The 17,025-nt window shown below is 40.7% G+C and overlaps 1 protein-coding gene across 2 annotated transcripts; it reads right to left on the minus strand.

The window, feature by feature from the left end:
* Positions 1–45: 45 nt before the first annotated feature.
* Positions 46–11,069, minus strand: LOC112080691 (torsin-1A). 2 transcript variants are annotated; one of them, XM_024146537.2, is made up of 5 exons: positions 10,693–11,069; positions 5,764–6,029; positions 3,818–3,993; positions 3,014–3,141; positions 46–1,606 (listed from the first exon to the last, which is right to left on the minus strand). In XM_024146537.2, exons 1-5 carry the CDS (start codon positions 10,880–10,882, stop codon positions 1,362–1,364), a joined length of 1,005 nt encoding a protein of 334 aa, XP_024002305.1. In that variant the 5' UTR covers positions 10,883–11,069; the 3' UTR covers positions 46–1,361. The 2 variants fall into 2 exon arrangements, with proteins under 2 accessions (XP_024002305.1, XP_024002306.1); XM_024146538.2 differs by lacking the exon at positions 10,693–11,069 and adding an exon at positions 9,751–10,153.
* Between the last annotated feature and the right edge of the window lie 5,956 nt (positions 11,070–17,025).

The following is a 17,025-nucleotide window of genomic DNA, read 5'->3' on the forward strand; positions in this document are numbered from 1 at the left end:
TACCTTCAAAAATGTTTGATATTTCATTTACTCAAACGAAACAGATTTCTCCCATGTAAAAACATTTTAATGAAAAATTGTGAAACTTCCTTCCTGTAATTATTTTGTGCATTGTTTAGACCGGGAACAGTGTGCCAACTAAGGCATGGTATACATTTATACATAAAACATATAATTGTTTCATTGTGGTCAAGTTAAATTAAAACAAATTACAATTGGATTTACTTCGTTGCAGACATTTAATCAAGATGGAATGTTGGACTACTCAATGAAATGATTTAGGACAAATCTGGATCAACCTTGAAAAATGTGTCATAAAATTGGTGAACTGAACAAAATACTTGTATACCCACAAAGATAAACTTACAGATTTTGAAATGTATACAATACTTCTGGTGACTGAGTTAGGATTAAAAACAAAGGCAAAATAGATGCAAGTTTTAAGGCAGATTTTTCTATGTTTAGGTATTGGTAAACTGGGTACTAACAACAGAAACAAAATACACAATTAATGGGTATCCAGTGAACCACCTACACAATATTTCAGGTGCTAGATTTTCAATGACAATTAAAGGGGCAAGCTGAAATAGTTCCAGCCGTCCAATTCTTATTTCGATTAACAATATATACTAATTGTTTCTTGAAGAATATAACCATCACGTTGATCTCATCATGGAATGAGAGTCCTTGCATCCATAGCTCCATCTGCCGTTTGGAGAGTTGTTACATTTGTCGGGCCCCAGCACCCCTCAGATTGATAGCAAACCAAGTGTCAGGGCTGCCATTTGGCTGAAAAATGATTTAGAGATTGTAACTTTAAACCACATTTCTTTCTAATACACAACTCATTTTCACTTGCCATAGTTCATGTGCAGCAGAATTCCATGAAAAAGGAAATCATTATTTGGAGATATTCATTCACAGAATACATGTCAGGATCAAGCACCTTGATTGGTTAAAAATTGCATTTCCCCTCAGTGTTTTTCTCTCTCTCCTTTAAAAATGTGCCCTCCTCTCTCTCAGTAGTCCATCTTCAGGGAGAAGTGACAACAGAAAGAGACCATTGATGTCCTCCACATGGTTGTGTTGACATTGGGAGACCTGATGGGCGGGTCATCATCCTCTTTGAGTTCAGTCACTGAGGACTGGCAGAGATGTTCTCATTAAGAAAGTGCACCTAGTAGAGCAGGAGGTAGCTAGACGAAGTAGCTGTGCCCTCTGAGATAGTCTACATTGCCGTCAACAATGCAAACCAACTGATCAGACCTGCGAACCACCTTTCATCCTAAATTACCACTCATTATGAACAGATCAGTCAGTCTGCAGCCGCCGGCAGCAACGTAGTCGATCTCAAACACGCACTATGTGTAGTAATCTAGCTTGCCACCGATGGTCTTGCAGCCCTTGCCGGAGAAGATCTTCTCGCTCTTTGGGAAATAGACCAAGTCTCTGGCCATCTGGTCGACCACGTCCTGGTCAGGCTCCAGGCCCTTGGCGGCCATCTCTGCCATGCCACACAGCAGCACGTGCCTGAATTCCAGAGGCAGGAAGGGGACAAAGAAGTCAACTAGGTTCTTGTCTATCAGACTGGTGTGCCACAACCCACCTACACAGAGAAAGGGAGGGAGAGAACAGTCATAAGATGGGCAAGAAGAAGCTACCACCATTTGCTTACCCAATCCTCTCAGATGTACACAAGTGCCTAGGGAGTAAGGATAGTCATAAAATGGGCAGGGGCAAGAAAGGCAGATGGACAGAATATAGATATCACAGGTAATCTTTGTATTGAAGGTCTGAAAAAGTCTCCAATTGCATCCCCAGTCTTCAAACCCCAGCTGTAGTAACAAAGTAGAAAATCCTGTCCTTAGAGAAACATGTGATCCGTTTCAGGAAACTAGGCGTATGTCGCAGGTCACCACTTCACATGGCGAGCCATTTGAAAGTAATATATATATGTTTTATTTATCAAAATGCATTTTTGGGCAGAAATGCCTTCTGGAACATGTGAACTTTCATGTGCCTTAATACATTTTTTTATGCCATCTGTCAATATGAATACAATTGTTAAATTACGAGTCTAGTTGGTTTAGCCACAGAAAAAGAGGCAACCTTCCCACTAGCCATGATTGTGTTGCTCTCCACTCTGGAGGACAGAGTTTTGAGATCAATGGAATTAGATTATGATAGCTAAGGAGATGCAGAAAACACCTGTCTCCGGATTACATCTTCTAACTAAGGGCAATCATGGCATCCGTGACAGGGAGAAGTGTCCAACCATGATGTATAAAGGTAAGATGGTCTAGCTAGCTACATTTTCAGACATTGCACGTTTCTAATTTTGACAAAGTCGTTTTCATTTCAAGTTAAAGTGTACAGTTAGCTAGCTAGCCAACATTAGCTGGCTGGCTCGCTAGCTAACATGTATGATCTTATTATTTCGTATTTCAGAGCCATTTGCTTGGTTAGTTATAGCCCAATGTTAGCTAGCTAACATTGAACCTGGTTGGTTAGCTGCCTGCAGATTCATTCAGGATAGGAACGTCATGAGTTGGGATTATGGTTCATTGTTTAGCTAGCTAGCTACATGTCCTAACAAAATACTCCACTATGCATGTGCCCATTTTAATAAAATGTCACTGCCACAACTGTTAGCCAGTTAGCTTGGATGCTTGACCGCTGTTAGGACAGAATGCTCAGATCAAACCTTAAAGAGATTGGTGGAGCTAAGGCTTAAGAGGGTGTGAAAAATGCTGAATGGGTGTAGACAAAGAAGAACTCTCCAGTATGTACCAAAACATTCCAAGGCCATTTTCTCAAAAGTGAGGTTACAAGTTTATCAACTTTCAAAGCAGAACTACTTTCCCACATTGTTCCTCAAATGCAGTGTATGATATACCGTTTTGCAGCTCTGGGTCTCTGCTTTTATCCAATGTAAAAAACACCATGAATAGAGTTAACAAAGTGCATAAGTTAGGCTTCAGCCCTAAAGAAGGATGGCAAAGAGGTGGCTTACTCTTCTTGTTGTTGAACACGGACAGGGAGAGAGCTGCTTCTAAGTCATGCAATTGTATCTCCTCTCGGTCTCGACCTGCTTTCCAGAAGTCCAGGGCCACCTGCGTGATGTGCTCTCCTCCAGCGTTGCTATGGACATGAGCAAAACAAACTAGTAGATATTAAAGTTGCCATTTCCTGGTTGCTAAAATGAATAGTTTGCCTAATTTCAGTTGGTCTACACTATACTAGCTTATTTTGTCACAATCACTGTACCATCTAAACCGCTGTGAAATATATTTTCTACAACTAATAATATTGTAGTTTCAGCTGCTCGAAGCTGGTGTACAAAACCGAAAGTAAGAAACAAAAACAAAACTTGTGAATTGGAAGCATAGAAACTAATCACATAACAGATCTACTACTTCTTAGACTCGCTTTCAAGTAGAATTATAGGTCTATAACTCACATTTCTATGAATTTGGTCAGGTCACCCATAAAAGTGGCATATTGCCACTTTAAGCTGGGTCCAACGTTCTTTTTCTTCCTCACTGGTCCGGACATGGGGTAGTTTATAAATGCATTAGGTTCATGTGTGGTGATTTTATTTGCAAAATAAAAAAAAGTAACTGAAGTTTAGTTTTGGGAGCCGTATCTGATTGACAGCTGACGTTTAGGTAAGTAAAACCATGGTCTTTAAGTTGTAGGAAAGATAGGATGATGGATGTCTAATATATTTGGACTGTAAATCCAGTTAAAAAAATACAAAAGTCTCCAAAAACAACACATGAATTCTTATCACACACTGCTGGTCTGTCTGGCCTACCTGAGGAAGATGAAGATGGCTTGGCGGTAGGAGACCCCGTCYAGATTTTCGTAGTAATCCAAGTAGGGCTTTATACAGTCGATRAGGCCAGGGTGCATCTTGTCCATCTCGTCAAAGATGAACATGGAACGTGGGCAGTTGGTGACATTGCCTTTGACCCACTGCTGCAGCTGAGACTGGGGGATGGTCACAACAGTTTAAACAGACTTATCTACAGCAGTGAAGATGTATTTTGCGGCTATGCTGTAAGCTATTTCTAAAACATTTTTATTTTATTTTTTAAACACAGACATGCAGTACCAGTCAAAAGTTTAGACACACCTACTCATTCAAGGCTTTTCTTTATTTTTACTATTTCCTATATTGTAGAATAATAGTGAAGACATCAAAACTATGAATTAACAGATATGGAATCATGCAGTAACCCAAAAAAGTTTTTATTTTATTTTTAAGTCAAAATATATTTTATATTTGAGATTCTTCAAAGTAGCCATCCTTCGCCTTGATGACAGCTTTGCACACTCTTGGAATTCTCTCGACCAGCTTCTTGAGYTAGTTACCTGGAATGCATTTCAATTAACAGGTGTGCCTTGTTAAAAGTAAATGTCTTTCCTTCTTAATGTGTTTGACCCAATCAGTTGTGTTGTGACAAGGTAGGGGTGGTACACAGAAGATGGTCTTTTACCAAATTGGGCTAAGTCCATATTATGGCAAGAACAGCTCAAATAAGAAAAGAGAAACAGTCCATCATTAGTTTAAGACATGAAGGTCAGTAAATCCGGAAAATGTCAAGAACTTTGAAAGTTTCTTCAAGTGCGGTCACAAAAACCATCAAGCGCTATGATGGAACTGGCTCTCATAAAGACCGCCACAGGAAAGGAAGACCCAGAGTTACCTCTGCTGCAGAGGATAATTTCATTATAGTTACCAGCCTCCGAAATTGCAGCCCAAATAAATGCATCAGAGTTCAAGTAACCGACACATCAACAGTTCAGAGGACACTGCGTGAATCAGGCCTTCATGGTCGATTTMCTGCAAAGAAACCACTACTAAAGAACACCAATAATAATAAGAGACTTGCTTGGTCCAAGAAACACGAYCAATAGACATTAGGCCGGTGGAAATCTGTCCTTTGGTCTGCTGAGTCGAAATTAGAGATTTTTGGTTCCAACCGCCGTGTCTTTGTGAGACGCAGTGGGTGAACGGATGATCTCTGTATGTGCGGTTCCCACCGTGAAGCATGGAGGTGGTGGTGTGGGGGTGCTTTTCTGGTGACASTGTCAGTGAGGGCTATTTGACCAAGGAGAGTGATGAAATGATGCATTAGATGACCTGGCCTCCACAATAATCTGACCTCAAGCCAAATGAGATGGTTTGGGATGAGTTGGACCGCAGAGTGAAGAAAAAGTAGCCAACAAGTGCTCAGGATATGTGGGAACTCCTTCAAGACTGTTGAAAAATCATTCCAGGTGAAGCTGGTTGAGAGAATGCCAAGTGTGCAAAGCATGCCAAGTGTGCAAAGCTGTCAAATGCAAATGGTGGCTACTTTTTGGTTACTACATGATTCCATGTGTAATTTCATAGTTTTTATGTCTTTACTATTATTCTACAACGTAGAAAATAGTAAAAAATAAAGTAAAACCCTTGAATGAGTAGGTAGCCCAACTTTTGAATGGTACTGTACATCCTGTATCATATAGAACCCTCCTTCATTCTTCCCATCTAACCAGGGACCGATTTAGACCTYGGACACCAGGTGGGTGCAARTCATTATCAGGTAGAACAGAAAACCAGTAGTATTCCGGACCTCGTAGGGTAAGATTTGAATACCACTGATATAGAATATGCATTAGAGAGATTTTTTTTACAGCCTAATTCTCCATTGATAATTTCCCTGCCACGGTTACTGGGTATTACATTTCAATATAACAAAATACTTGTTTTACCTTGTAGTCCTCAATCTGACTCAGATGAGGGAAATGAGCTGTAGAAACAAACTGATGGATGAAACTGCTGGCCATGCCCTCCTTGTAGACGTTTTCAGCTATCAACTGGCTGACGAAGTTCTTCCCTGTGCCAGTCCAGCCATGTAGAGAGAGCACCAGGGGCTTTTTAGGGTTTTTATTGTTCATGAAACCCGTTACAGCTTTCTGGATGACTCTGGAGGCAACATGTTGACCAAACAGCTTCCGATCTAGGGCCACTTCCAAACCTGATGACAGGGAAGGAGTTGATTATTAAGTGTCAATGAATGGGACGTGCTACGACCATTATTTCTATACTACCATTATATGTAGGCTACAGTCAGATGGTGGAACGATTTTTTGTCAGTGGTTGCAGGATATTGCCTGATTTAGATTGGCCGTTTCTGCTTATGATTTCCAACATTTTGGTAGGTGATTTGTTAGTCAACTTCTGGGCCTATAACTAGATACTTGCAGCTTCTTCTCTTCTGTCATTATATGTTGCCCTGAAAGACTAAACAAACCCTTGCTCACCAGAATAATGTCATAAATTTACATAATGAATGCTTTAATTTAGTTGACATCAGTAAAGTTCTCGATCATCTCTGATTCTTACTTGGAGCAAATATGTTTAGGGACCGGGAAGAAGATGTAATAATAAAAAAWTAAAAAATGTAAGACTATATGTTTCAAATTTCAGTTTGACCGTTGTAAGGAAATAGAAAGCTGTGAAAACYACCCAACATGTTTKTGATAAGATTTCYGTTCGGCTTGGATGCATATTTTATTTGGTTGAAATACTTWTAGCTTTTCTGATGCTGATAAAGATAGATACCGTCTGTTGAGGTGKTAAATGCGCATTCGCATTCTCTCAAGATGCCGAATGAAAGAAATCATATTTTTCCACTKCTGTTCCCGAGTCAAAATTGTGCCTACATTTGGTGTATCATTTTACTGCAAAAAATGCTTAATTCTGTAGGAGTTACTATTAAAGCTATGTGAGAGGTTACACACTTAGTGTCCAGATTTTAGTTTCCATTCTACCCATCTGAACAATAGCCTAGACTACAGTTCCCTTGACGTGCATAGGCCTATTTGAAGTCCCTGTCTTGTACCTGTCAAATGTGTATACTGCCTCACAAGCYTCAAACATAAAATAGAAATCAATCGTCCTCTTCTACCAATTCAAATCTTTAGCAAACATGACTTTTCCTTATTATTTCACAGATTTTCTCGTATTGCATTTACATTTAAGTCATTTAGCAGACGCTCTTATCCAGAGCGACTTACAAATTGGAAAGTTCATACATATTCATCCATATTCATCCTGGTCCCCCCGTGGGGTATTGAATTAAACTCAGACAATTGTACGGTTACATACATACGATAATGTGATTATTGTGGATAGTTAGATTAATATAATAGTTTGTTTGAAAAGTTTCTTTGCAAGAAGGATTTCCCTAATAATCCTGTTTACATGGACATCTGAAATTGGGGTACATGATAAATAGAGAAAAATCAGAAGAAAAAAAAACGTTCTACCATGTTATTTTTTGGAAGCATATTGGATACGGAGTTTGGACATGTTTGTATGTGAAACAGGGGCGCAACTTTCCCTTGGGACGGGTGAATTTTTTGGTTTAGCCTACTATATGACAAAAGGGGTCTGGATTGAATTTTTTATTTAGTCGAGCAGTCACAAATATATATATTTTTATGGCACAAGAGACACGTGTGATTTGTGCCTGTCTCAGTGGACTAATCCATTGACYAGGCCYCGGGATGCCATGGTCCAAGAATATGGGGATTGTGGCTCAGATGCACATCTCTCTCCAGAATGCACTCTTCCGCCATTTRGTGGGTATTCATTGTTTCGTAACTTCATTGTGTGCATTGTTTGCTGTGCCTATCAATTCCCATTTACATACATCACCAGTAGTAGCCTACATTTACCATTAAATCCCAAAATGTCTAATCTGCAATGTTAGGTTATGGTAATTTCTGTTAATGCAATCAATGTATTTTTATTACAGTCATTTACCATTAGTTCTCATTGTCGGAGTGGACATGTGTTTTGCAGAACTCACAACCTATGCTACACTTGAGAAACAAGTTTGGTATATTTCATTACATTTATGAGTTGTGTCAATTTATTAATCGTCTTTTGTTTGTAACGCGCCCATTTGTTTGTAACATGCCCATTTGGGGATGTCTGATAGTATTTCTGATTGTCTTAACTTACCTCCACTAATGAGCTGTGGAGCTTCTCAAAGTAATTTCTCTTTACCTTCAAACAGCAAGTAAACAAAGTATTTTGACAATCAATTGTGAATGACAACAGGTCCTCAAAGAATTTCAACAATATTTCCAGCTCTCCCTTTCGATAACCAACGTTTCCAGTGGAAACATCATAAAATACCTGATTACTTCTTATCCCGTGCACAAGAAGCCTACAGATGTGTCTGTCACAAGATCACTGGCACTGGAAACTGAGGGCCCAGAAAATTTTATACAATGTCTCAAGTTTGCTAGCACAAGTTTTGACTCGACCCAGTTGATAGTTGATACAATGTTTCAAGTTCGTTGCAGACAGGCCATGCACTTCATATGATATTTATTTTTAATTTCTACCTGCAGGCTGCAATGTTATATTGGCTTTATGTAGGTCATTATTACATAGTTGGCAAATGGCAATAAAAGTAACTTTTAGACTTGTATAATTTTTATTAGATAGAATGTAGATTAACCACAGACAATGATTGAGACAAAGACTATTATAAACTAAATTAAACTGTTCCACAAAAATGTGCATATGTAAGTCAAAGCTGGCACGCAAATTGGTAGAAATGGTAAGAAATTGGCACATTGATCTCCGGCTCCCTTTGAGTCATTTGTGTGTCTTTTTTTAATTAAACAGCGTGCTTAAAGCATCTGACTAGTTCAGTAAATACAGTTGATTATGGAAAAAGTTTTAAAATGTTGATTAATCGATTGGTTGAAAGAAAAGACTACTCTTGGTTGACCAAGATTTTTATTGTCAGGGACAGCCCTAGTAGAATGAGCTTAAGATCCACACAAAAAACTGAGGGAGGACCCCCTGCCAGGTTATGTCCCCCTCACTTCTGCTCCCCTGATGTGAACTACTTCTAAGAGGCATAGATAACTGTCCAGGCTGTTACACAACCGGGCGTGTACGGTTAGTCCCATAGGGCGGAGCACAATTGGCCCAGCATTGTCCGGGTTTGGCCGGTGTAGGCCGTCATTGTAAATAAGAATAAGTTCCTAACTGACTTGCCGAGTTAAATAAAAGTAAAATATATAGAATTACTCACTTCACTCGTTCCAAACTGGCAGGCTTGCGCTAACGGTGAGGATACATGCGCATATAAAACACATTTGGAACGCCAATTTAGGCGTTTAGATGTCCTTATAATTCTAAAGATTGTTCAGGAAACTAGGTGTTTATTTCGGTTTTACGACTATTAAGACAAGCAGAGTAAGGTGTTTACATTACTATTGCATAATCTGACTACTGCCGTAATCCGTTTAATATCAAATTATTTCCATTCATGTAAACGTAGCCTACTAGTTCTTATTGGCTACGTCGTTCCCATTTGGCGATTAGGTTGTAGYCTATTTGGCGCGGGTACAATTAGGCCTTAAAGCTTGGGTTTATGCACCAACACAAAATAGCCWAAAATAAATGACAAACTTCTATGTAGCCTATAGATATAAACTGCACAAGGCTGCTACATTCATGGGTTTAGGGTATCGTTTTCTCAAGCCGCCCACCCAATATTTAAACGACCCAAGTCAACCCTCGTTTTAGTAGGCCAACGGTATACTGGTGGAGATCGATAAGCAATTGCAASATTAAAACGAAAAAGGACTGACTGTGTCTACWTGATCAAATAGCCTAAGTAAACCACGTTAACACATCAACCATTTAATATTTAGCTTTACACATACCTGTTGAATTAAAAGCAATCCATTTTGAATCGCAATTTTCATATACATAATTGTATATTTTCCGCCCCACTGCTGCAACTCCCAAACCGACCATAAATGTGGTTGAGATTGGTTCGAACGCATTCACAAAAACACTRGATATCAACACATAATATACGAAGTAGGTTTTGTATGTTGCTTTCATTTTAACTTCAAATAAACATTTAGCTACCAAGTTTATAATTTAGAAACGCAAAGACGTTAAGAGTCCAAGTCAGCTATTTCCTCCTACGTAATCATTATGCGACAAAACAGCGAAAGCAAATATGTAGCAAAAGGGTCGTCACCAGGTATACTAGTCGCAACTATAAAACTCGGACATTTCAGATTTGCTAACTGGTATTAAGTTATACACGTGCAGTGTTCAACGTAAKATCAAATCGGGCATTTCCGAGTTTCCTAGTTCCGAATAGCAGATGAACGTGGCCTAATAAATGGATAAACCCCGCATATTTATACAATTTATATTCTTACAATCGGATTTTAAACACAACCCTAACTACACCACTAACCTGAAACGAAGACCAAAAAGCTACATTCTATGTTAATGATTTTTTACGATATAGRCCATTTTGACTTAGCTGGTTGTCACTCGTTACCACAGCCACAAAAGGGATCGCATTCAACATCGGCTACGTTCGGCCATGGTTTTTCACATGGACGTCATTAAGCGTTTCAGAATTGTAAAGTTAAAACTGCAAATTATATTCAGAAAGTCTACTATGTTAAGGCCRAGAGGTGTTCCGACTGAGCCAAAAATATGCAAGTAGCTAAGGAAGGACCACAATACCTTTACTTAATACAAATTAGGGTATGTTCAAAAAACCTAAAGTTGCAACGCCGTTAATTGGAAATGCCCCCAAAAAGAAACGTTAACACACCGGTACTAAATGTTCAACGTACCTGAGCTGTTGAAGGAGATCCACTCTGGTCTACAACATTCGTGAAAATAGTAAAACAAGTTCTGGTAGGTTGCGAGGAAGCCGGTGAGAGCCGCAGCCATACCAACCGCTATGCTGGTACTGATGGGCTCAATCGCCGCTGTCGCAGTGATGTTCGACAACAGAAACCCCAACAYAAAAAACGGTCGCATCTTTGGCAGTGTTTACTAGCTAGCTAGCGGTGTATATTTACCTAAACAAACTTGATTGCAGACTGTTAAATAAAATGAGATACGAAATGGTATTATAGAGTATAGACAAAACACCGCCTGAGCGAGCCTCAACTCTGTGGTCTGAGCTTCTAACTCTTCTATGACATAATGGCGGTCCGCAAACCAAAATTAAAGGTGCATGCTGCCACCTACTGTGCTTTAGTGTGTGGTCAATCACGGTTTACAACATTTCTAAATCCCCCTTCCTAACTCAGTATATAAATGGCGGGCCTTGGGCTCAGAGTTCCATCTCTTCTGCCACACATCTATCAAAATGGCTCTGATTTTACATTTCGCCTCACCTCTACCTAGTGGAACATTTATATCAATTATATCTTGTTTCAAAGCTCTACTGGCTAATTAGTCTTCAATTTTATTCCCTTCCAAACCCAAATGTGCTGGTACCCAGCAGAATCTCACTAATACAGCCATTCTCTCAATTCTCCATAATAACATTAATACCTCCAACTCCTATTAGATTTACCTGATGATAAACTATTCAACACAGACAGATTCTGAGCATACTATAATTCTAACAGGTTGTACGTTCTCCACCCACTGGAGGGCAACTATTATTGGCTACAGTTCAAATGAGTACACTGAAAGTTGATCTGTTAGTCTTCTACATATCAGCACATCAAATTCAGGAATGTAAACGCCTGCCCACTATCTGGGTCCTTGGATCTATCTGTAAAAAGCGGTAAAAAAAAAGCATAAAAACCAGTTTCCCTATTCACTGACTTCTGACCAATATTTCCTTTTCTCTACCAAGGTTAGATCAACAACAGGATCTGGGAGTAACCATGGKGGAACATCCCCTATCACCACAGAAGGGCCAACCTCCAACTCCCTCAAACCACTCRCATGAGCAAGCTTTCCAACTGTCCAACCAAAACCACTACTTTSTCTACTAGTGTATTCACAACAGTCATCTAAAACAGCTAATGACAATTTTGTACGCCGTATATCCAAAGGCATCTCACCTGCCTCCACTAGTAAGGCACATACAGATGTTGATTTAAATGCACCAATACATATCCTTAAAGCTATATACTGGATTCTTTCCAGCTTCTGAAGCCAAAATCTTCAGTGCTATTCCATAAACTATACACATGTAATCAATTGTCCTGATCAGAGCTCATAAATATGCCATCAAATCAAGTTTATTTGTCTCGTGCACCGAATACAACAGGTGTAGACCTTACCAGTGAAATGCTTACTTACAGGTCTAACCAATAGTGCAAAAAGGTACTAGGTGAAGAATAGATAGGTAAGAAATAAAACAACAGTAAAAAGACGGCTATATACAGTAGCGAGGCTATAAAAAGTAGCGAGGCTACATACAGACACCGGTATCAGGCTGATTGAGGTAGTATGTACAATGTAGATATGGTTAAAGTGACTATGTATATATGATGAACAGAGAGTAGCAGTAGCGTAAAGAGGGGTTGGCGGGTCGTGTGTGGGACACAATGCAGATAGCCCAGTTAGCCAAATGTGTGGAGCACTGGTTGGTCGCCCCAATTGAGGTAGTATGTGCATGAATGTACAGTTAAAGTGACGAGCATACATGCTAAACAGAGAATAGCAGCAGCGTAAAAGAGGGGTTGGGTGGGGGGGGCACAAAATGCAAATAGTCCGGGTAGCCATTTGATTACCTGTTCAGGAGTCTTATGGCTTGGGGGTAAAAACTGTGAGAACCTTTTTGTCTTAGACTTGGCACTCCGGTACCGCTTGCCATGTGGTAGTAGAGAGAACAGTCTATGACTGGGGTGGCTGGGGTCGTTGACAATTTTTAGGGCCCTTCCTCTGACCGCGCCTGGTGTAGAGGTCCTGGATGGCAGGCAGGCAGCTTAGCCCCAGTGATGTACTGGCCGTACACACTACCCTCTGTAGTGCCTTGCGGTCAGAGGCCAAGCAATTGCCATACCAGGCAGTGATGCAACCGGTCAGGATGCCTCTAAAAGTTGCAGCTGGAGAACCTTTTGAGAATCTCAGGAACCATGCCAAATCTTTTTAGTTTCCTGAGGGGGAATAGGCTTTGTCGTGCCCTCTTCACGACTGTCTTGGTGTGTTTGGACCATTCTAGCGCATAAGAGCGCATAAGAATCACCACCTTACACTTTGTTTCAACATTTATGACATGATCTTTCCATTTATATCGCTCATTGAACCACAGYCCCAAATATTTGTACTTAGAAACCCTCCCCATAGGCTGTCCATACTGAAACAACTGTATATTATCAGCAACTTTATTCTTTGAGAAGAACTTATAACAAGTCTTCTCCACTAACAATTTAAAYCCCCAGTCAATCGATCATCGTTCAACATCGACTATAGCTTGTTAAAAAAAAAAAAWATGTTGAACATAATAGGACTGATAGCACTGCKTTGAGGAATACCATTGACAACTCCATAGGCATCAAATAAAATGTATCCTATTTTAACTCGAAAAGAGTGATTAAATAAGAAGGCCGTAACCCAGTTATATAATCTCCCACCAATACCAAGTCTTTCCATCTTAATCAGTATGCCTTCTCTCCACATAGTGTCATAAGCCTTTTCAATGTAGAAAAAGACAGCCATTATTTCTTTCAWMYCCAGTTTTTTCAACTTCATTGTTCACCTTTACTAATGCATCCAAAGTAGACCTACCTTTACGGAATCCACTTTGACATTGACTCAATGTTCCTGGAAATATGACTATCATCTTTTCCATCAGTTTACACWGGTTAGAGGTCAGTGCTATTGGTCTATAACTATCAGCACATGAAAGGTCCTTACCAGGCATGTTTCCAACCAGAAGGTATAACCCCCTCACTCCAAATCTTATTAAATAATCCCAGGAGAACATGTATGACCTTATCAGGTATGCTTAAACATTACATAGCACAACTGATCATGACCTGGGGCTGTATATCCACAGCCTTTTAAGGCTGAACCCATCTCATGTATGGTAAAGACAGCATCTAAAGAKGAGTCAACGGTATCTCTTTTCTTATACACATTAACATGACCTTTTAAAATCTCACACCTGCGTTACTTATATACTTCATCCAAAGTAACCCCACTATGCACCCTAGCAAATGTGTTCCCCAACAAGTCAGCTTTTTCTTTATCAGTTACGGACATTTGACCCACAACCAAAACTGGAATTCGAGAAGACTTGCTTCTTCCAGTCATCTTATTCAAGCCTATTGTAGAGCAGAACTGTCTCCATCCATTTCTCTTGACAGACTTAATGACCCTACGTACTAAAGCTCTCTTCCTTTGGAAATCAACTAGATTCTCAGGAGTCATATTCCTACGCAACACTCTGTAAGTCCTATTTTTTTCTTGAATTGCCACAGTGCACTCTTCAGTCCACCAAGGAACCACCTTCATTTTCTCACCCACTTCACTCATTGGTACATATAGATTCGCAGCACTCAATATCAGAGGTCACAGAGGGAGCACATACATCAACCAGCCTCTAAAGACAACTGTCCAATAGACTTTAAACAATGATCTCCAAACTTTRCCCAGTCTGCTTCATGAAAGCCCKATCTTCTGAATGGTACCCTATCTGGAATAGTAACATCAAAGTTTATGGTACACCAAATCTGGAAATGATCACGTCTAACAGTAAAATCATTCATTACATTACATTCACACATAGATGCAATATAGTTAGAAGCTGTTATGAGGTCCAGGCAGGATGCAACCCCTCTAACAACATCAACTCTTGTACCACATCCATTGTTAAGACATACTAATGCTGTGGTTTCTATGGGATTATAGATTGAAATAACCGATCACTGTTTGTATTATTCTTCTCATGATTAGATAAATAGTTACGTGGCATAAATGACTCAAGGATGATTCCTATTGACTTCTAATGAACTGGTTTGTTGAATTCCCTAATTATGTTAATAATGAAAGATTGTTATGATTTGATCTTTGTGATTATGAATTTGATTGTATACATGTTATCAATTGATTTGGATACATGTTATTCTGTTTCCTTTGTTATGCAGCACAGACTACCCAGTAAATATACCACTTTATGGTTAAAGGAATTCCTGCCTCATCTCATCCATTCCCCCACACAGATTCCACTATCTTTCAATGGTCCTTTGAGCAGGACATGACGAACCAAAGACAGGTGAAAGGAAATGGAGAGGAAGAATTGTTCTCCACTGGAAGGAAGGAGAGAGGAAGAAAGCAGCTGAGGGAAAAGTCTTGGAACAAATAAAAAGATCCAGGAGCTAAAGCCTAAAGCAACAAGGAAGGCTTCATCTCAACACCAGAAGAACCAGACAAGCACCTGGTTTCATCCTCAATCACCAAAGAACCAGACAAGCACCTGGTTTCATCCTCAACACCAGAAGAACCAGACAAGCACCTGGTTTCATCCTCAACCACCAGAGAACCAGACAAGCACCTGGTTTCATCCTCAACCACCAGAAGAACCAGACAACACCTGGTTCATCCTCAACCACCAGAAGAACCAGACAAGCACCTGGTTTCATCCTCAACCACCAGAAGAACCAGACAAGCACCTGGTTATCTTAAGGATCATGTGGTCGATTTCCCACATCAAAGGGCAAGCCCACCAGAGCTCAAAGTGGTGATGGATCAACTGTACGTTTCAGCCATCAACCTCCCCTCCGAGCCAGGGACCGGAAACTGCTTTGGGACGGGAAAGTGGTCTACAGGAAGAACCTATGAGGAGGTAACACCCACCGCACAGGTCGACCAGCTTCCTGAGGCAGGGCTCCGCTCACCCCTTAACTAATGGAAATCGTCTGAGGCACTCTAGACGGAGTGAGAGTTCGACCAGTGGATACCCCTTTCGAAGTGGCCATGGCAGCCGCCATTCACTAGCCCTCAGCGATTCACAGACCGCTGTCCTACAAGCGTTGGAGGAAATTGAGCTTCAGATTGAGGAGGAACGACAGGCTGACGAACGATATCACTATTGGATGTGCATGTCCGTAGAGCTCTAGGAACGGGAATTCATTGCCAAGGACCTGGCACAGCAGCGACGGCACCGTCAAGCAAGAAGGGAATTGGAGGAGGCACGGATGTTTCATCCTTCCTGGAGAGGAACGAACAGGGAGTTGACCTGACCACCCCTCCACATGGACCTGACCTGTCTGCCTTTCTTTCCCAATCTGCCCCTCTGATACAGCATGGCACACAGTCCCCAGAGGCTCAGAGGCCAACACGAGCACGGGACAGCTGCTCCGCCAACGCCCTCTATGCCAGTGACACAAGTTAGCATTCCTCTGTACGTACGTCACGTGACGTGTGACTGGGTGACTGATGTGGTACTCCTCCAATGCCATCGGAGAATCCCAGAACATATTCCAGTCTGTGCTAGCAAAACAGTCCTATAGCTTAGCATCTGCGTCATCTGACCACTTCTTTATTGAACGAGTCACTGGTGCGGCCTGCTTTAGTTTTTGCTTGTAAGCAGGAATCAGGAGGATAGAATTATGATCAGATTTGCCAAATGGAGGGCGAGGGAGAGCTTTGTATGCATCTCTGTGGGTGGGGTAAAGGTGTTCTAGAGTTTTTTTTCCCCTCTGCTTGCACATTTAACATTCTGGTAGAAACGATGTAAAATGGATTTAAGTTTTCCTGCATTAAAGTCCCCAACCACTATGAGCACTGCCTCTGGATGAGCGTTTTCCTGTTTATGGCCTTATACACATCCGGCTGTGATTGGGAGTCCCATAGGGTGACGCATAATTGGACCAGCATGACGCTGGGTTTCACCGGGGTAGGTCATCATTGTAAATAAGAATTTGTTCAACTGGCTTGCCCAGTTAAATTAAGGTTCAATTTAGTGCCAGCATCGGTTTGTGGTGGTAAATCGACAGTACGAAAAATATAAATTATAACTTGATAAATAGTGTGGGTCTACAGCTTCTCATGAGATTCTCTACCTCAGGCGTGCAAAACCTTGAGACTTCCTTATATTAGATTTCGTGCTCCAGCTGTTTACAAATATACACAGACTGCCACACCTTGTCTTACCGGAGGCAGCTGTTCTATTCTTGCCGATGCAGCGTAATGGTACACTGTGGAAGATTATG

Source organism: Salvelinus sp. IW2-2015, unplaced genomic scaffold (assembly GCF_002910315.2).
Source record: "Salvelinus sp. IW2-2015 unplaced genomic scaffold, ASM291031v2 Un_scaffold16440, whole genome shotgun sequence".
In the NCBI taxonomy this organism is placed as follows: Eukaryota; Metazoa; Chordata; class Actinopteri; order Salmoniformes; family Salmonidae; genus Salvelinus; species Salvelinus sp. IW2-2015.